The 16,963-nt window shown below is 32.1% G+C and overlaps 2 protein-coding genes across 2 annotated transcripts; one reads left to right on the top strand and one right to left on the bottom strand.

The window, feature by feature from the left end:
* Positions 1 to 353: 353 nt before the first annotated feature.
* Positions 354 to 2,508, top strand: LOC134234169 (sulfotransferase 1C3-like). Its single transcript, XM_062716228.1, has 5 exons — positions 354 to 513; positions 1,170 to 1,482; positions 1,646 to 1,751; positions 2,046 to 2,241; positions 2,399 to 2,508. Exons 1-5 carry the CDS (start codon positions 354 to 356, stop codon positions 2,506 to 2,508), a joined length of 885 nt encoding a protein of 294 aa, XP_062572212.1.
* Positions 2,509 to 12,229: 9,721 nt separating this feature from the next.
* On the bottom strand, positions 12,230 to 14,986 carry LOC134234157 (uncharacterized). The gene is made up of 3 exons (XM_062716219.1): positions 14,930 to 14,986; positions 13,274 to 13,583; positions 12,230 to 12,999 (listed from the first exon to the last, which is right to left on the bottom strand). The coding sequence occupies exons 1-3, from the start codon at positions 14,984 to 14,986 to the stop codon at positions 12,551 to 12,553; spliced, it is 816 nt and encodes a 271-aa protein (XP_062572203.1). The 3' UTR covers positions 12,230 to 12,550.
* Between the last annotated feature and the right edge of the window lie 1,977 nt (positions 14,987 to 16,963).

Genomic DNA, 16,963 nt, shown 5'->3' with positions numbered 1-16,963 from the left:
CATCCAACGATCACCAGTTTATGGTGTTTATAATGTTTCCCAGCTTATTCAATACTCCAAACTTTGCTCGGAATACGATTAATTTTTAAACTGAGGCATGCTACTCACTTATAAGTTGATGTTTCAGGGGTTCCACCAATCTCCTTAAAAAAGAAAGCCCTTGAAACCATTTTAGAATATATTATGCACTTGTAAATTGAATCACTCACGTTCACATTCGCTGATGTTTTCATGTTTCCGAACCCTAGCCCTGTATGCCTCAGTTATAAACGCAACAAATGTACGCGTTATTTTTGTACATGTAGGTCATAATATATAGGGGAATTTTATATTATACAAAAGAGTTTATCACAATGGCGGCACATTTTCGTGACATGGAGATACCAGAATATGAAGGTCTATACCTTCCTAAAATTCCGACATTTCTGAAGGATCCGTGTGGTACCCTTAAATCTATCAGGGACTTGAATTTAGGTCCAGATGCTATCATCCTGGCAACGTATCCCAGATCAGGTTCGTTCAAGCTCAAAACCACAATTTTATAATAAAGAAATATCACTCGATAGGACACTTTACTCGAAAGTTTTTGATATTATATTTTATGGAAAGGGATATGTTTAGCTAGAATAAATTGGAGGTAAAGGTAAGTTTAAACACAGACTCGAAGTAGTGACTGTTAAAATGAAGATGTATTTAACAAAAAAAGGTTAAGGGCCAGTCAAACTGTTTATAACGCAGTTTTATATATTCAAAAAAAACCTTAAAATCTTTATCATTAATCTTTTGTTAATGTTATTCGGAATTTTTCTGTTGTGAAAAACAAGCTTCTATTCGCATCATAACACACTATCAGTCATTATTTATTGCTGTATTTTTAGTGCAAGCGTTACTATTGAATTCAATTAACTCAATGTTTCTTAGATCAATGTTTGTTTACCTCGTGTTGGTTTCTGTTTGCAGCACTAATAATGAGTACTGTATTTTGTCTTTTTAATTTTTTTAATGCAGAAAAAATTTGCCCGCTGCATGTATAAGAAAATTGGGGTAAACACACAAAACAAAAATTTTGTGATACAAGGAGAAAGTAGATACTTTGAAAAACTAGCAGAAAACGTTCAGCAGTGAGAAAGCTTTCAAGAATAATATTTATGTTTTATATAAATTTTTAGGAACACACTGGGTGTATGAAATGACAAAGATGTTGCTTAAAGGAAAGGCGGAATATTGCAGTAATTCTAGAGAGACCGTGTATTTGGAGGGGTTGAATGACCTTGGTCCATTGCATCGTTACAACAGAGTTGTTAGCACACATGTACCATTCCAATGGCTTCCAAAACAACATGTGGATGGATCAGGAAAAATTATCTTAGTTATACGGAACCCTAAAGACACGGCCGTTTCTCTATTCAAAGCTCTAGACTCCGCTGAATATTTCAAAAATAAAAATTTCGAAGAGTTTGCTTATGAAGACTTTTTAGGAACAAGTATGTCTAATAAATATTTGTTACGGAAATAAATCCTGAATGTCTAGATCACAATAGATTGATCACGTGTTCGTTACTTAAATTTTTATTAATTTTATCTTACTGCCACTCATCATATTCCTTCTATTATGGTTATTTTAGTCTTCTATTATGGCTATTTTAAAGGCTATGCACGGAGGATGGTTTGAATATAACAGGGATTTTCTTCAACAAGCAGCTTACAGAAAGAACCAGATTATAGTTATAACCTTTGAAAAGTTGAAGAAAGTAAGTTGTTATTCTTTTCAACAGTATTTTGGGAGATACAATATAAATAGTTTTAGATTTCCTGTAATTTGCATCTGTTTTGTGTAGAAAGTCGATTAAAGTGTAGAATAAGGGCTACCAAAATAACCATTTTAATATCAATAATAATTCGAGTGTACTAATGTTTTGCTGTCTCTTAAAAAACATTTCATATTATAAAATCTCTTGGGCTATCAAACGAAAATGGTAGAGTTCCTGAATACATCACATTTTGTATAGGTTTTGAATTGTACAAGTATTACTTTTCTCTTTTAGGACACGAAGGGGGAACTTTTAAGACTCGCCAAATTTCTTGATTTAAAAGAAAACGAAAAATTACTGACAGATATAATTGATAAATGTTCGTTCAGCAAGCTTAAAGAGGCCGATAAAGTCGCCAGAAATGATAATCTGATGGGTGATATGATGAGAGAATTGTCATTAAATGAGAATCCAGAAGTGTCTCGAAAAGGTAATTACTCTCAAATCAATATCCTGATAAAAGTAATCAAATACATTCCTGTTCAATCAATGTCGAAATTGGTTAAGGTTTTTAGAAGGAGTTTATGTAGAATACAAAATAAAAAAAGGCTGTTTTGGATTTAAAATACTTTGTCTTTGACATTCAGGTGAGGTAGGGGATTGGAAAAACTATTTCACAGTGAAATTGAACGAAGAATTCGACAAGACATACAAGAAAAGAATGAAGGGAGTTGATTTTAACCCAGAATATGATTAAAAGACAAAAACGATGAACTTTGAAAACAGAAATTAAGGGTAAATGATGTATGTTTATACATGTATCAATGAAGTTGATGAGAAGGAAGTGTAAATTATTTCTTCCCCTCCTTGAAAATCTGTGATTTTTTAACAGGTTTAATGATTGTTTGATTGATTGTGTGTTGTTAAATATACCCCTCGAGAATTTTTCACTCATATGGAACACCGCCACTTGCCAGTGGTGAGCTAGAGATTTTGTCTTATGCTCGGCACTATGGTCCATTGAGCTGTGAGGATCTTTTTCGTGCCAGCACCTACTGCTATACGGGACCTCGGTTTATATAGAGTCATCCCATGGACGGTTTACCAAAGAAATATATAGTGGTAGAATAAGACTGATATTAATATTGAGTTCGTTTTAGTTTTGTGACCCCATGACCCGGTTGTAATCATTTTGTTGTTCAGATTGTTGACTTCCTAAACCTTTTTTTTAGGGCAACTCTACACCCTCACCCTCCAAAATTTAAACGGTGTCGCATTTCTTGCGCTATTGCCCCCACTAAGTGATTAATTGGATTTCGTTAAATTAGACCCAGATTTTAATGTTTCGCAGCTAAATTGCATCGTCATTAATATCCAGATTTCTGCTTCATTGCGAGTACTATTTTTTTTTCTGAACAAAATTTTTATATCTTTGTATACATTTACCTGAAGAGTGTTTGCCTATGGGACGTGCAAAAGTATTGTAAGTGTAGTATTTCATGCGATTTTCAACTTATGTCAGTCTTGAGATTATTTTTGATTTCAAGTCCAATTGGTCAAATTGGGTCGATATATGCTTCTAAGTAATTATTGTTAATTGATAATATGACGTCGACAATTCGAAAGGTTGTGATTAAAGCGACGGCGTGTATTTTCTTCTTATGTAGAAGTTTTTTAATAAAGTATGCTTCATTTCAATACAAAGAAAGGTCTGTTCTAAAAGGGATGCGATTGGTAACCATGGCAAATCCAACATATTGTTCTGATTTCCAAAAACTAAAAAAAAATATTGTAAATCAGAAACTCGTATATCTTTTAGATACACTGTATCAACTTCAGAGTGCTTTTCTGTTGAAAAAGCAAAATTTAATTTAAAAAAGTAAATGACCAAAGACAATGTAATAAGATTCAATTACGAGTTCCATTTTTATTTTAAAAAAGCAACTGTCGATGATGTCAAAAGACATAGATTATTTATTATTGCATCAACATATTGTTGGAAATGATCGTATAAAATGAAGAAAATTCGTACGTTTTGATGTTATTGACTTGGTTTGTACTTTCAAATTTTCTATTGAAAACGTTTTTGTTGATCGTTTGCTCTTTCAAAGACAACGAATTTTTTTTGTAATTTTCATGAAATGGTTGGAGTAGAAATTCACAATTTGCTTGTCTTTCAAATTGCTTATGTTATTGTAATAATCTATAATTATTAATAACATATTTTTGTGAGTTCTAACAAAAAAAACATGTCAATTTCTTCTTGGCAATTAGTTTCGAGTTCAAGAAATCTAATCAAGAAATATATAATACAATCATACATTTTTGAAAGCAAAGGGTTCCTTTTTTGAGAAATATATCCATGTTGTCCTCTATCATATTGTTTTAAAGGATGTAGTTTTGTACTAAATATATAAAATGTAACATACGAGGGGTTATCAAAAAGTTCGTCGACTAGCGCTATAAACTTAAAACCGCTTTAGGTACATCAATGAATTTTAAAGTATCTAGTTAGCATCATCTTTTCTATTTAAAGAATAAACCACAAATCAGACATTTTATTTTTTAATAAATTAGTAATATTTTTGCAAGCAATGGTATGTCCAGGCGGCGCAGCCTCGAACATGACGTTTTTGCGAACAATGTGTAACTGAGAAAACCTCTTTTGATAATCATATATTTGACATCCAAAAATCCCGTTAATTTAGGTATGTTTTAGGACACAATTGTTCCTTAAAATAGGAAATTTTTACTTCATTCTGGGAGTTCTATGAAATCTTATTGTAAATTTTACATGATGTAGTTTCCAAATGAATAAGGCCTTGAAAATGACGTCAAAAGGGGGAGGGGTTTCCTTTTTCAACATTCTACAAAGTTTTGCCTCTGAAAAAAACTGGTATAGACCTAAGAAATGTTTCAACTGGCTACAGAGAGATAATACGCATCCAGAGTACTTGTCTTTTAATGTCAAAATAAATTCAGAGAGAAAAGGGATGCACAGTGAATGTCCATTTGTCGTGAAGGTGTGAAAAATCAATCACGACAAAAAACGACGTTGATCATGTGTTGTAGATATTGGACTCCCAAAAGCAAAATATGCTAGCACGATCAAGCGAGGATCTCTCCCAATGTATTAATCCATCTGGAATATTATATTCACTGAAGGCCACTGTTCATGTCATTGTAAAGTCATATAAACAAGGCTGGTTTAAGTCCTTACTCAGCTCCAGGGAATCTCATCAAAATAAGTGTATGAGGTAGAAGAAGAGGACATTGAAAAAACAATGACGTCATGAAACTATAAACGGCGACAGCGCCGAGTGATCGTATAATGTCGTTTTTATTTGATAATAATAATATAGCAAATAATGAATGTATCAAGATAAAATTTTTAACATTTCTTAATTTTTTTTGTTGTTTTATGTTCCATATAAATTTTGAAAGCACAGACTACATAGTACTAATTTTATAGCATCAGTCCACGAACTTTTTGATAACCCCTCGTAGAATGGGAGAAAATCTTGTCAAATTTATTAAATTATATATTTTCAATCAATTTACAACCTTTTTCGGATGCACTGCAAAACGATATTTGACGTAAAAAATTACATGAGTGTTGTATTCCTAAATAGAGATAACCCAAAAACTAGTCAGTGTTTTTATATACAACAGAATTTTATGGATTTCTTTAACTGAAATGCAATACTCTCAGAGTGTTTGTTTTCATGAGTTCTGATGCTGAAAAACAAAGATATATTTAATCTAAAAATTCAGAACAAAAGTATTGTTACTTTAAAGGATATTTGTCAGAAATATAATTATAATTCATCATGCAAAAATTCAAAGTATGGTTCTAGAGAATTTAATCAACATTCTATGTGATAACAGTTGTAAATATATTAATTTAAATATGCACTGGCATATTAACATGTTTATTAAACTTATTAATTTAAGTGACACTTGTGACGTAGCATTGGGGAGGGCATTGTCCCTTCCACAGTTAATTCCTATATATATATGGAAAATTTTTCAAAATTCATTATTTTTAGAAAAATGAGATAATGATAAGAAGCCCATGGTTGTTTCAATTGTCTTAAAAGTTACGGGAACTAATATTAAACAAAAAAAAAAACGAATTTAAGATAACATTTTTCAATTGCAACGAGGAATGCATCAAGTATACAGGGTGTCCCAAAACATATTTTTCACTTTTAATCACACATAACTTTTATCAAACCAAAAGCATTCACGAAGATATTTTGTCAACATCAAATGTAATAGCATGCATTTTATCTGACAAGCTTTCGAGAAATTCTGTTGAAAAGTCAGGTATTTATGATGTCTTAATAACTTCATCATATTGTTAATATGGAACCTTCAGGTGAACAGCTGGTAGAAATTGTAAAACTTTCCCATGAGTCTAAATCTGCTACTTTAGTCTTAGAACAATGAGAAAACAACATACTGTAATGAAAGTGTTCAACAGAATATTAATTTACAGTTTTGTGAGGGTGCCATAATTGATTTACTTCCTAATTCTGGTGTTAGAAGATCAATGAGTGTCTACAACAAAGAGAAAATATATAACATTGATAAATTTTAATAAAACTTTACAACAATTCTTTAGACAGGTTCTGCATGAATAAGATTGCACCTTGGATAAAATCTAGTTTTCATAAAATACTCGCATTTGATTTAAAATTGATTCTTCATAAGATAAGTGTAATGTAGCATTTGAAAGAGACAGAAATTAGAAGTCATTTGGAGTTTGTCCACTGGATTTTAATTAGATCTGACTCTGGATATTTAACAAATGCATTGTTTTCGATGAAGCCCACTTCCAGTTTAACAATGTTGTTAAAGAGAATCTTAAATTCTATTGTCTGGTGAATTTTAATTTGGAAAACATCTCAACTTTTAGAATGTTACACTTGAAGCTTGATTAAAAAATACCCTTCAGAAATCCTGTTCAAACAATGTTAATTCAAAGGGACGTCATTTCGAAAATGTTGTAAAATGACATATTTTAATCTAATAAAAATGTTAATGATTAAAAAGGAAACTATGAAAAAGTATGCTTGACAAAAAATATAACAATTTAATTATATACGTATTTAAATTTCACTAATGTAACATGAAGCATAAAATTTTTATAAGAGTTTAAAAGTGTAACATATGTTTTGGGACACCCTTTACACACTTTTTAGAGGTCACAAAATGTAGGGGAATTGGCTATAATTAAAAATGAGCTTCTAAATCCAAATTGGTCATGGCTGCTAATTTTCGTAATATCAAGACTCCAGAATATAAAGGACTCTACCTTCTCGGGATTCCAATATTTATCAAAGATCCAGGCGGTAGTCTAAATTCTATCAAAGGCCTGACTTTAGGTCAAAATGCAATCCTTCTCGCGACATTCCCACAATCAGGTTAGATAAGCTATAAAGTGTTCGCATTTAAAATAAACAGACATGTGTTCAAAAGAGACTTTATCCAATGCGTTGAACCAAAAGATGTTCTGAAATCTTAAATTGATTGAATTATTTGTTAGTAATAAAATTTACATAATTATATTCATTAAAGTATATTTATATAATACAGAAATATCTAAAGCCTTAAGCAAAAGGGTGAGGTACAATTTCGTGTACGCAAAAATCACAGTCTTGCTAGACTTAGCCAATAATTTGTTTAGTTTTATTTTTCTCATAATCTCAACCAATTTTTCTTAGGTCATTTTATAAGAGGTACATTACAAATATTGTTTATTGTCGTTTAAGTAAAGAGTGCATAAAATTGCATGACTGATATCGCAAAGAAGGAAATGCACAATTTAATATTTGGAAACAGAAACTGTATTATACCCGGAAAATGTAAGTGGAATTATATGGATTGCGAGAAGCACCGACATTTACCCTTACATTAGTTCTCCTATGCGATATAAGTATTTGGCTTTAAAACGTTATTTAGATGGTAATTATTTCTGAGCATACTTTACCTTAAGGGGGCCGACTTCCGTTTCCATTGCGCAATATTTCGCGCATCATAGTAAAACGAAACGTATTTAGGGTTTTAATGCAACTTTTTTCGCTTAATTATTAAAATTAAACAAAATTAAGAAAATATAGGTATAAAAATGTAATTACAATTTGATATAACTGATTTTTTAACCGATTTTGCAATTGATAGGTAGGTTGACGTCGTTGCACTGTGTTTTTGACGTTATGATAATCTGTAGCTCTTAGAGAAAGGGGTAATAAAATATTGTTAAAGAAAAAGTATTAAACATACGCTCTTGAAATTTAAAACGGAAATTTGAGAATATCTCCAATATTTTTATTATGCTTTCATGTGAATCCATTTTGTGCGTCATATTTTGTAATACTCTATAAAAATAGTAAAATTTGCTAATTTTTTTTTTGCATTTTGAGATGCTCTCTCTGGTAACAAGACGGTAGAATTTTGTGTTTCTTACATATATTGTATAATATAGTATTACTCATCAAATATTATAGTTTGAACAAAAAGTACATTGCAGTATTTGTATAATTTGCTTTGAAGTGCTAAAAATTGGCACTTTCCTATATAATCCTATAGTAAATGTACCTGTATTTTGAGACGGTCCCTCAAAAATACCTGAACGGTAGATTTCCCCCAAACTTTGCATGTACACTCAAGTTAATGTAATTTATATATGGTATAAAAATGAAGAGTTTCGCTATTGTAGTTTTTACACAATAAAACTATAGTCGGCCCCCTTAAGAAGGTAGGGCACAGCAAGCAAACTTATTTCGACTCTCTCTCTCTCTCATATTGTAAGTTTTTCTCTTTTGATGTTTTGTTTTCCTAACTTATTTGTTGAAGAAAATGAGATTAAAAAGAAGATACTACCCCTCACAAACGAGATATATTAATTTATGTTATCCCGTTTTCCACTTTCTTTCTGCATACAGATATATCATGCCAATACCCCTAAAATAATACCAATACATGTAGTCACTTAGAAATTTTCTTGAGGATGATCAATTTAGTGTATGCTTTCGTGCACAATGCATATTTAAATGTCAAAGTAAGCTGTCAACTGTAAAACACTGTTAAACACTGTAAAAGCACAATATCACAAAATTGAAATAAAATGTGTTTGCGAAACACTATGCTCCCGGCAGCAGCAAAATTCGAAAAAGATATTTTTAGCATATAGGTCACAGTAAAGGTCGCCAGGTCATTGACCTTTGTGTCATTTGAAAGAACGTGATAAGTGGAGTATACATACCATATATGAAGTCTCTATTTGTTATGGTTCAAAAATTCTATTTTTAGCATAAAGGTCACAGTCGGATCGAAAGGTCATTGACCTTGGTGTCGTTCAAGAGAGATCAATTAGTGGAGTATGCATAATAAATATGAAGTCTCTGTCTCTCACTGTTCAAAAGTTATAACAAAAGTTGACAACAGACAAACAAACAGACAAACTGATAAAGGGACAAAGAGACTGGACAAAAATTCTATCGATCCTGGCGCATAAAAACATAACAATTTAATCAAATGAATATTAAAAGGATTTATATTCTAACTCGTACATTTAGGAACACACTGGGTGTATGAAATGACTGAAATGTTGCTTAAGGTTATCCGATCCTCAGGTTCTGAAAATCAGGCATTGAGTAATTGAAAATGCTCACAAAGATGTCTCTAAATTCTCAAATTAAAATGTATATACCCACAGTGTTTCTTTTAACTTCATCTTTAAATTTAATCATATTATATAGGGAAAATTAGTAAATCTCTAATAATTTTTCAGGAAATGCAATTAGAACTTCCTACTGCATATTTTCTAATTGATAATTTATCAAGAAATACATTTTAAGAATAAAAATCATAGGTATCCAGGCTTTTAAAGAAAATTGCATGATTTTCATACTTATATCGGTACTTTACTTTCTCCTACTTGCTTCCATTGTTTCATAATGCATAGTGTATGAAGTGTTTCCTTTCAAAGAAAACACTGTAAATAACTTCTAATTTCAAATCATGCTTATAAACATTGGTAACTAAGGCTAAATTAAAAGAACTTTGATTTTTTTAAATATTCAAGTTTTACTTAGTTTTATGAGGTACAAATGTCAACTTTTTTAATACCGTTTGTTAAAACTTCAAAGAACTTTAAATCATACGTAGAGGCATAAAATGAAAATTGTTGCATGAAAAAATTTCAATTTCAAGCTTTATTTTAAGACTTTTTGAATTAAATTATAAATTAAAGAGTTATCCTTCCTGGCTGAGGAATATTGCAGTAATTCTAGAGAGACCGTGTATTTGGAGGGGTCAAATGACCTTGGTCCATTGCATTTTTACAACAGAGTTGTTAGCACACATGTACCATTCCAATGGCTCCCAAAACAACACATTGATGGATCAGGAAAAATTATATTAGTTATACGTAACCCTAAGGACACTGCAGTTTCTCTGTTTAAACTTTTTGATTCCGCTAGAGTCAACAAGTATAAAAGCTTCAAAGAGTTTCTCGATGAAGAGTTTTTTGGACCAAGTAAGTACGCCTAATATTGTCAAAATACATTTAAAAAAAACGAACCAAAGGCATGAATATTTTTGTAAATTATCTTATATCCAAAGTTATTTGTCTGCTTGAATATTTGATTTATTTAGAGACAATGTACGGAGGATGGTATGAGTATAACAAAGAGTTCCTTAAACAAGCAGCCATCCGGAAGAACCAGATAATAGTTATTTCCTTTGAGAAGCTTAAGAAGGCAAGCAATTGCTGTTCTCATAATAGCTATCAAACCAAAATGTAAGGTTTCCTAATGCATTCTATATTATTGCAGGTTTTGAGCCTCATGTTTTATGCTTCATGAACAGTACATGTACAGATGAAAACTTTAAAGATTTGAGAACGTTTTTTTTTTTCACTAAAAGCAATCTGAACTTATGTTTTACATTTATTTTTAACAATTTAATAATGCATATTTTTTTTTATGTTAAACGGAAGTACTACAGGTATTTTTATTTTCAAACTATTTCCTCTATGAACGTCATCGATAATACAATTAAATAAGTGATATCAAAGGTTTCAATTCTTGTAAAAATCGGTAAAACATCTCATGGGTCACATCAGGGTAAGCAGAAATTAATAGATTTCTGCAGTCATGAACAATTAAGGCTAGTGATTTCTACAATCATGAACAAGGCTAGAGATTTCCACAGCCATGAACAAGGCTAGAGATTTTTGCAGTCATGAACAAGGCTAGAGATTTCTAAAGTCATGAACAAGGCTAGAGATTTCCAAAGTCATAAACAAGACTAGAGAATTCCATAGTCGTGAACAAAGCTAGAGATTTCTAGTCATGAACAAGGCTAGAGATTTCTATATTCATGAACAACGCTATAAGATTTCTAAAACCATGAACAAGGCTAGACGCCGACCCTTGGTATTCTTAACATAAAATCATGTCAAAAGATTGTCCTTGGCGTGATACCATATGAGCTTCTTTTTTTATTTTATGGATTTAGCAGTTTCTTATAGCATTTTGTGAAAGATCATGACTTTGATATACTGTTGATCCTATTAAGTAAATGATGTTTTATCTATTGAATTATGATTTTTATTAAATAAAAAAGCCTCAAATTGATCAATATTATCAACAGGAAATCGAAGAATATGATGGTATGCACATTTGATATTATTAATAGATAAGTTAATATGAGGCCAAAATAAAAAATACCTTTGTTTCCCCTTACGCGACCGACCCAATTAAATCGCACCGACTGAAAAGATTTTTTAAATAAGAAGATTCAATTATTTTTTTTTTTATTGTTAACTAAGTTTCATAAAATACAATTTCATCAAAATCAGTTTTTAGCAGAACGGCCGACATTGTTCTACTGTGATTTGTTGAAGAAAATGGCGCCAAGATGTGATTACTGAGAAAGATTTCTTAATAAAACAACAGCGACGTCTCAATCTTATGCCTTTAGCTAACTAGAATTCTTCACTCTTGAAACAATTTGATAATAAAATTTACCACGACTAATTAAGAGTGTTTCGGAGGTGTCTTGGCCTCTCCATGTGAGTGAATAAATTTTCGAAAGGGACGGTAAACAACAAACAAACCTGTCTGTTGAATTTAAGATACGCAATACATGGTACATGTAAACCCCGCCTAATGAGCAGATGAGGGGCCCACCTAGAACACATCATTCCATTTCACTGCATTTTATTTAATTTGAGTTTTGATCTAATAACCAGTTCATCTATGTTCCTATTGTTACTATATGCCATTACGGAACCATAGGAGTTGTTGTAAATATGCTTGCATATTCATCCTGATAAATATAATTCAGATTTTCTTTCTTTAATGCCTTTATTTATGGGTTAAACTTCGTGAATATGACATTGTATATACATGTAGCATTTTTATCATTTGTAGATTCGGTTTGGTTCAATTAAATATTGTTTTGACTTGCATTTGAGAAATTTCAACCCTCGCCTAATCTACAATACTGGGTCATCAGTGTTTCACAAACACATCTTGTTTTGATCAATGTTTTATGCAGGTAAAAATGTACATATCAATTCAAACTATCTAAGCATGCTTCAAATTGATTTTTTTCACGCTCAAATTGAAAATAATTTTACATTGGTCATAACTTTTCAATGTTTGGTGCTAGGGCTTTAATGTTTTGCAAGTGTGCATGTCTTCCTTGGAATTAGACTTTCCTTTAAGATTATCCTGAAGTATTACTTGTGTAAACATCGAGATAAAAATTGTCATTGAAATTTATTACAAGTTTTCCAAAAATAACAAAGTCATTTTTAAAGAAGCGGGCAGTGGAAGATCTTTCACCTTTTCAGATAAGTCATATTTCAAATTATGTCTAATTTTCAAAACGACAATTTTCTGGAGAGAGAATGGCGAACTCGCCGATGTTTGCAGTTTAGTCAGAAAAGAGGGGTGGTCTCTAAGGGTTTCGGGCGCTTCCTCCGAGTAGAGGGTGTCTTGTAAGTATCTGTGCTTAGAGAGGCTATATCCATAATGAATCAATATGTCCACAATGTCCCACTGTAACAGATCAACAGCTAACTCAAACGGATCAAACAGGCGTTCTTCATGCAATCTCAGACAGACCATGGCTTTCGCCCTCACATCTGCATTATGTCGCAGCAGGATGGTTGTTGTGTTAAGGTCTCTGTTACCAACAGCAGCAAACAAAGGTGATATTCCAGAAACAACTGAAATATATGCACATTTCTTAAATAATATAAAAAAGACAACATCAAACATTTAAACTCAGAACAAGGATACAAAAAAAAAATTAGCAACGACTAATACTCGAGCATGCTCGAGGTTCATGATCACGGCGAGATACTTGTGACTTGGTGCCCTGAGGTACATAAGGGGCAAAGGAAACCGAGGATCCTACTTGTAGGAATACAGACCTTTTATAAGTATGAAATTACTGATTAGAAAAAATTACATTTTTAAAATAAGAGCAATTTTGCTTACATTTGACATTTGGATTTGCCCCACAACCCAAGAAATATTCTACGAGAGTGGCTGATTTCAGCAACGTTGAGACCATGAGTTGGTAACTGTACTCGCATTTATTTGTGTTTAAGTCAGCTCCCATTTGCTGCAGAAGAACAATAATTGTCATGACGTCATCACTGACAGGTGGATCCAGACACGTGGCGCGGATCGAGGAAGTCATAAGATTTGTTAGGGGTGTACTTCCTCCGTTATCTAAACTGTTAGAATCCGCACGAGCTGACAGCAATATCGACACAACATCTGTGTATCTTTTTGTTACAGGAAACTAAAATAAAAATCAAAGTACTCAGAAGTACAGAGAGCCAGGCTCATTTACAGAGTAGAATGGATTTCTTACATGAATAACGTTTATATTCTGATGAAAAAATTATTTTAAAACTATAAATATGAATGATAAGACACTGACAGTGAGTTTTTCAATCCTAATACCACGGTCCGATTTTGTCAGAATCAGAATTAATCTGGTATCGCAGCTGAATGTAAACAAACAGGCCAGTCTGGTTCCCTCTCCTGCTTTACCTCGACGGTAACACTGATTATCAAAAATCCTTACGCTAATGAACTATGTTCTTTGACTTATAAAGTTTTCAAAGTCATTACTACTAATGTTTATTTTATATAAATAAAACTTGCTTTTATTTTTGTTGCTTTATTTAGCCTTTGTATTATCTCAAAAGCGGTTGAGAGTAAGAACTATATTTTTGCATGTAACTTTAAAATGGCGACTATGGGGTCAACATCCTGCCTTGAACAGGATCACATAAGCCGGCAATTGCTCTTTGAGCAATAAGCCCGGCTAAAAAAGAAAAAATGAAAACTGGTATCATAAGATTATTGAACTTATATTAATGAATATTGACACGAGTTAGTATCGGTATTCAAAATTAACTCTTGTTTAATATTGCATCATTCCGATGACTACCGAACGGTATGATTTGCTTATTTAGATTTTAATGGGTCTGATACGTACTAAATTTTTAATAAATAATTTCATTTTATATACAGAATAAACACATCTTACCTAGATGCCACTTCCTTTCTCTAATTTAGCTAAAAGAATTTGACCAGACGACTCTTTTTTGTCTACAACGGGGCGTTCGATATTTAACGCTCGTATTCGGAATGTTTCAAGCATACTCATATACATAATACAAAATCAGCGTACAATAAAACGTCAAGATATTGAACGCTAAAATTCTCTAGATTTTTGGTAGTATTCATTAGGAACTATTTATTAACTATATAATAAATTTTGATAATTCCAATCTTAATTTTATCTATTGATTCCCTGTGTTTTGATTGGACGAGAACAAATTCAAGAAAGGTTACACATCGATGGATTATTCAATCAGAACTGCTTTCTTGGCCTAGCTTCTAGGCTGTTGTAAAAACAATGAAAACAGATACTTCTAGTCCGTTTTAGCTAAATTATTATTACAAGAAACTTGAAATAAAAAAAGCAAAACAGGAGATAACAGGATGGACAGATGGGAATATTATGTTTATGTCAGTGAATTTTTTAAAAAATCGCTTATCATATCGCATGCTGTCATTTTCTCGACGTTCCATTTAGCTCAATTGGTATCGTTGTGATAGAGAAAAGAAACGTACCTCAGACTCTTGTTTTTTCAGCATCAAATTCATATATTTACATCCTACGGATCCCATATTCTCCCTAAATCTTTAACGAACCAGAGCAAATCGAGGACGTCGTCGGTCTCCAACTTTCGCTATACATGCTCTGAGTGCTAGGCGTTGACTAGATGTAAGGACTTTCGTATATTTATAGTTTGACGTCACCGGTTTCTGTGTAAATAAAAGATAGCGTGCGAAATTTTTAACGCGCGAGATATTTCCGGCAGCCAACACTCTCATCACCATTTGAAGATGTGAATGCTGTATAACACCATCAAATTATTCCAAGTTTTAATCCATCTACAGTAAGAGTTATTTATACTACAACATATCGATATCACTTTCATAACAGGAACTTAATATTAATATTATACAGTAATACAATACACGTGTTTCTATGGTAGAAGGATAAAACGTACGCTGAACTAGGACCTTAGGTCCCCTGCTCAGTTCACGTCTATCTGGCCTGTTTACTCCGCTACAAAATGTAGTGCGTTGCATACGTAAAGTGAAAATAGAATAAATCGTAATACTGTGAAGCCTTTTCAGTGTAAAAAAAAACAACAGAAAATTTATTTTTGTCAAGGGAATAACCATCTGATGGGTATTAGAAAACAAAAAGGAGGAGGGGGGTTGCTGAGCAACATTAACTGCAATATTATAAGATATATATATATATATATATATATATATATATATATATATATATATATATATATATATATATATATATATATATATATATATATGATATATAAGAGTTTTTAAAACATTTATGGATTACGTTGGGTGACCTGTGGTCTCCCCTATGATTTTATTATTCCATGTAAGGTTATACTATCTATATAACACAGTGCCTAACCTCTGATCTCCTTACTAATAGTAAGCAACTCAGAGTAAACGACGTCCAGTCTCTGCATTTGCAGATCTCTAACAAGCAGGGGGGATGAAGATTTTGCCCCCTACCACCCCCTACCTTTTCATTTCGCTCGGACTTTTCACCAATCCTTTAACATAATGGAATAATTATTTGTTAATAAATTATTTAATGTCTCCTTTGTATTCCTTATGAGGTCATGCTTCAATAGGCGACCTCATCACTTAAAACTTTTTGCCGGAAATCACTGATTTTATTTATCTTACAAAGAAGATGTACACCCTGTATTGCGAAGTTTGGGGCTGCATGGAGTTCTCCACCCCTTTCCCTGGAATTAACACATCAAATTCATAAACCCATCAAAACTCACAATTTTCGCGAAAAAAGGAAATAAAATTTTTAAAAAAATTTTCACGAATTGTGGTCATTGCTTTATATAATCTTAAGGAATTCTATTATACGGAGATACATTTTCGCGATACCGCCTGTATTTGAATAAAAAGTGATTTACAGTACATTAAAAAAGGAAATAAAATTTTTAAAATGCACCAATTGTTTTTTACTTTTGGGATACAAGCAAGTTGACTAATCCTCCAAATTCCAAATGCATACATTTAGATAATTCGGAGAAATTGCATGCACTTTTTTCCCTGTCAAAAACTTAGGGTCGCAATTTTTTTGAGAGGATTTGAAAAATAATTCTACACATACCATGATTTTAAATTATTGCCTACTTACAACTTTCAGTAACATCGTAATAATGTACAACATAAGATTACCTTTGTCTCATTCATATACTACAATTTGTGAAGTATAAAATCCTTATTGATGTACAATATAAGACTTCCGCTTGTTCCCATAATCTTTATGCAGATACCAGAGGTAAAAAAAAGTTAATAAGACCAAAGGTAACTTTATATCGTACATCTTTAGGGCGACCATAGGTCATCTTATATTGTACATCAAAAGGGAGACCAGATGTCATCTTCTGTTCTACATCATATGGGGGACAAGAGGCCACCCTATTTTGTACATCAGTAGGGGGACCATAGGTAACCTTATATTGTATATCAGTAGGGGGGCCATAGGACACTTTACATTAGTAGGGGAACCAGGGATCACCTTATATTGTA

Source organism: Saccostrea cucullata, unplaced genomic scaffold, assembly GCF_032062105.1.
Source record: "Saccostrea cucullata isolate Sc308-1 unplaced genomic scaffold, CSIRO_AGI_Scuc_v1 ctg237, whole genome shotgun sequence".
Lineage (NCBI taxonomy): Eukaryota > Metazoa > Mollusca > Bivalvia > Ostreida > Ostreidae > Saccostrea > Saccostrea cuccullata.
This window is presented reverse-complemented; position numbering and strand designations above follow the sequence as displayed.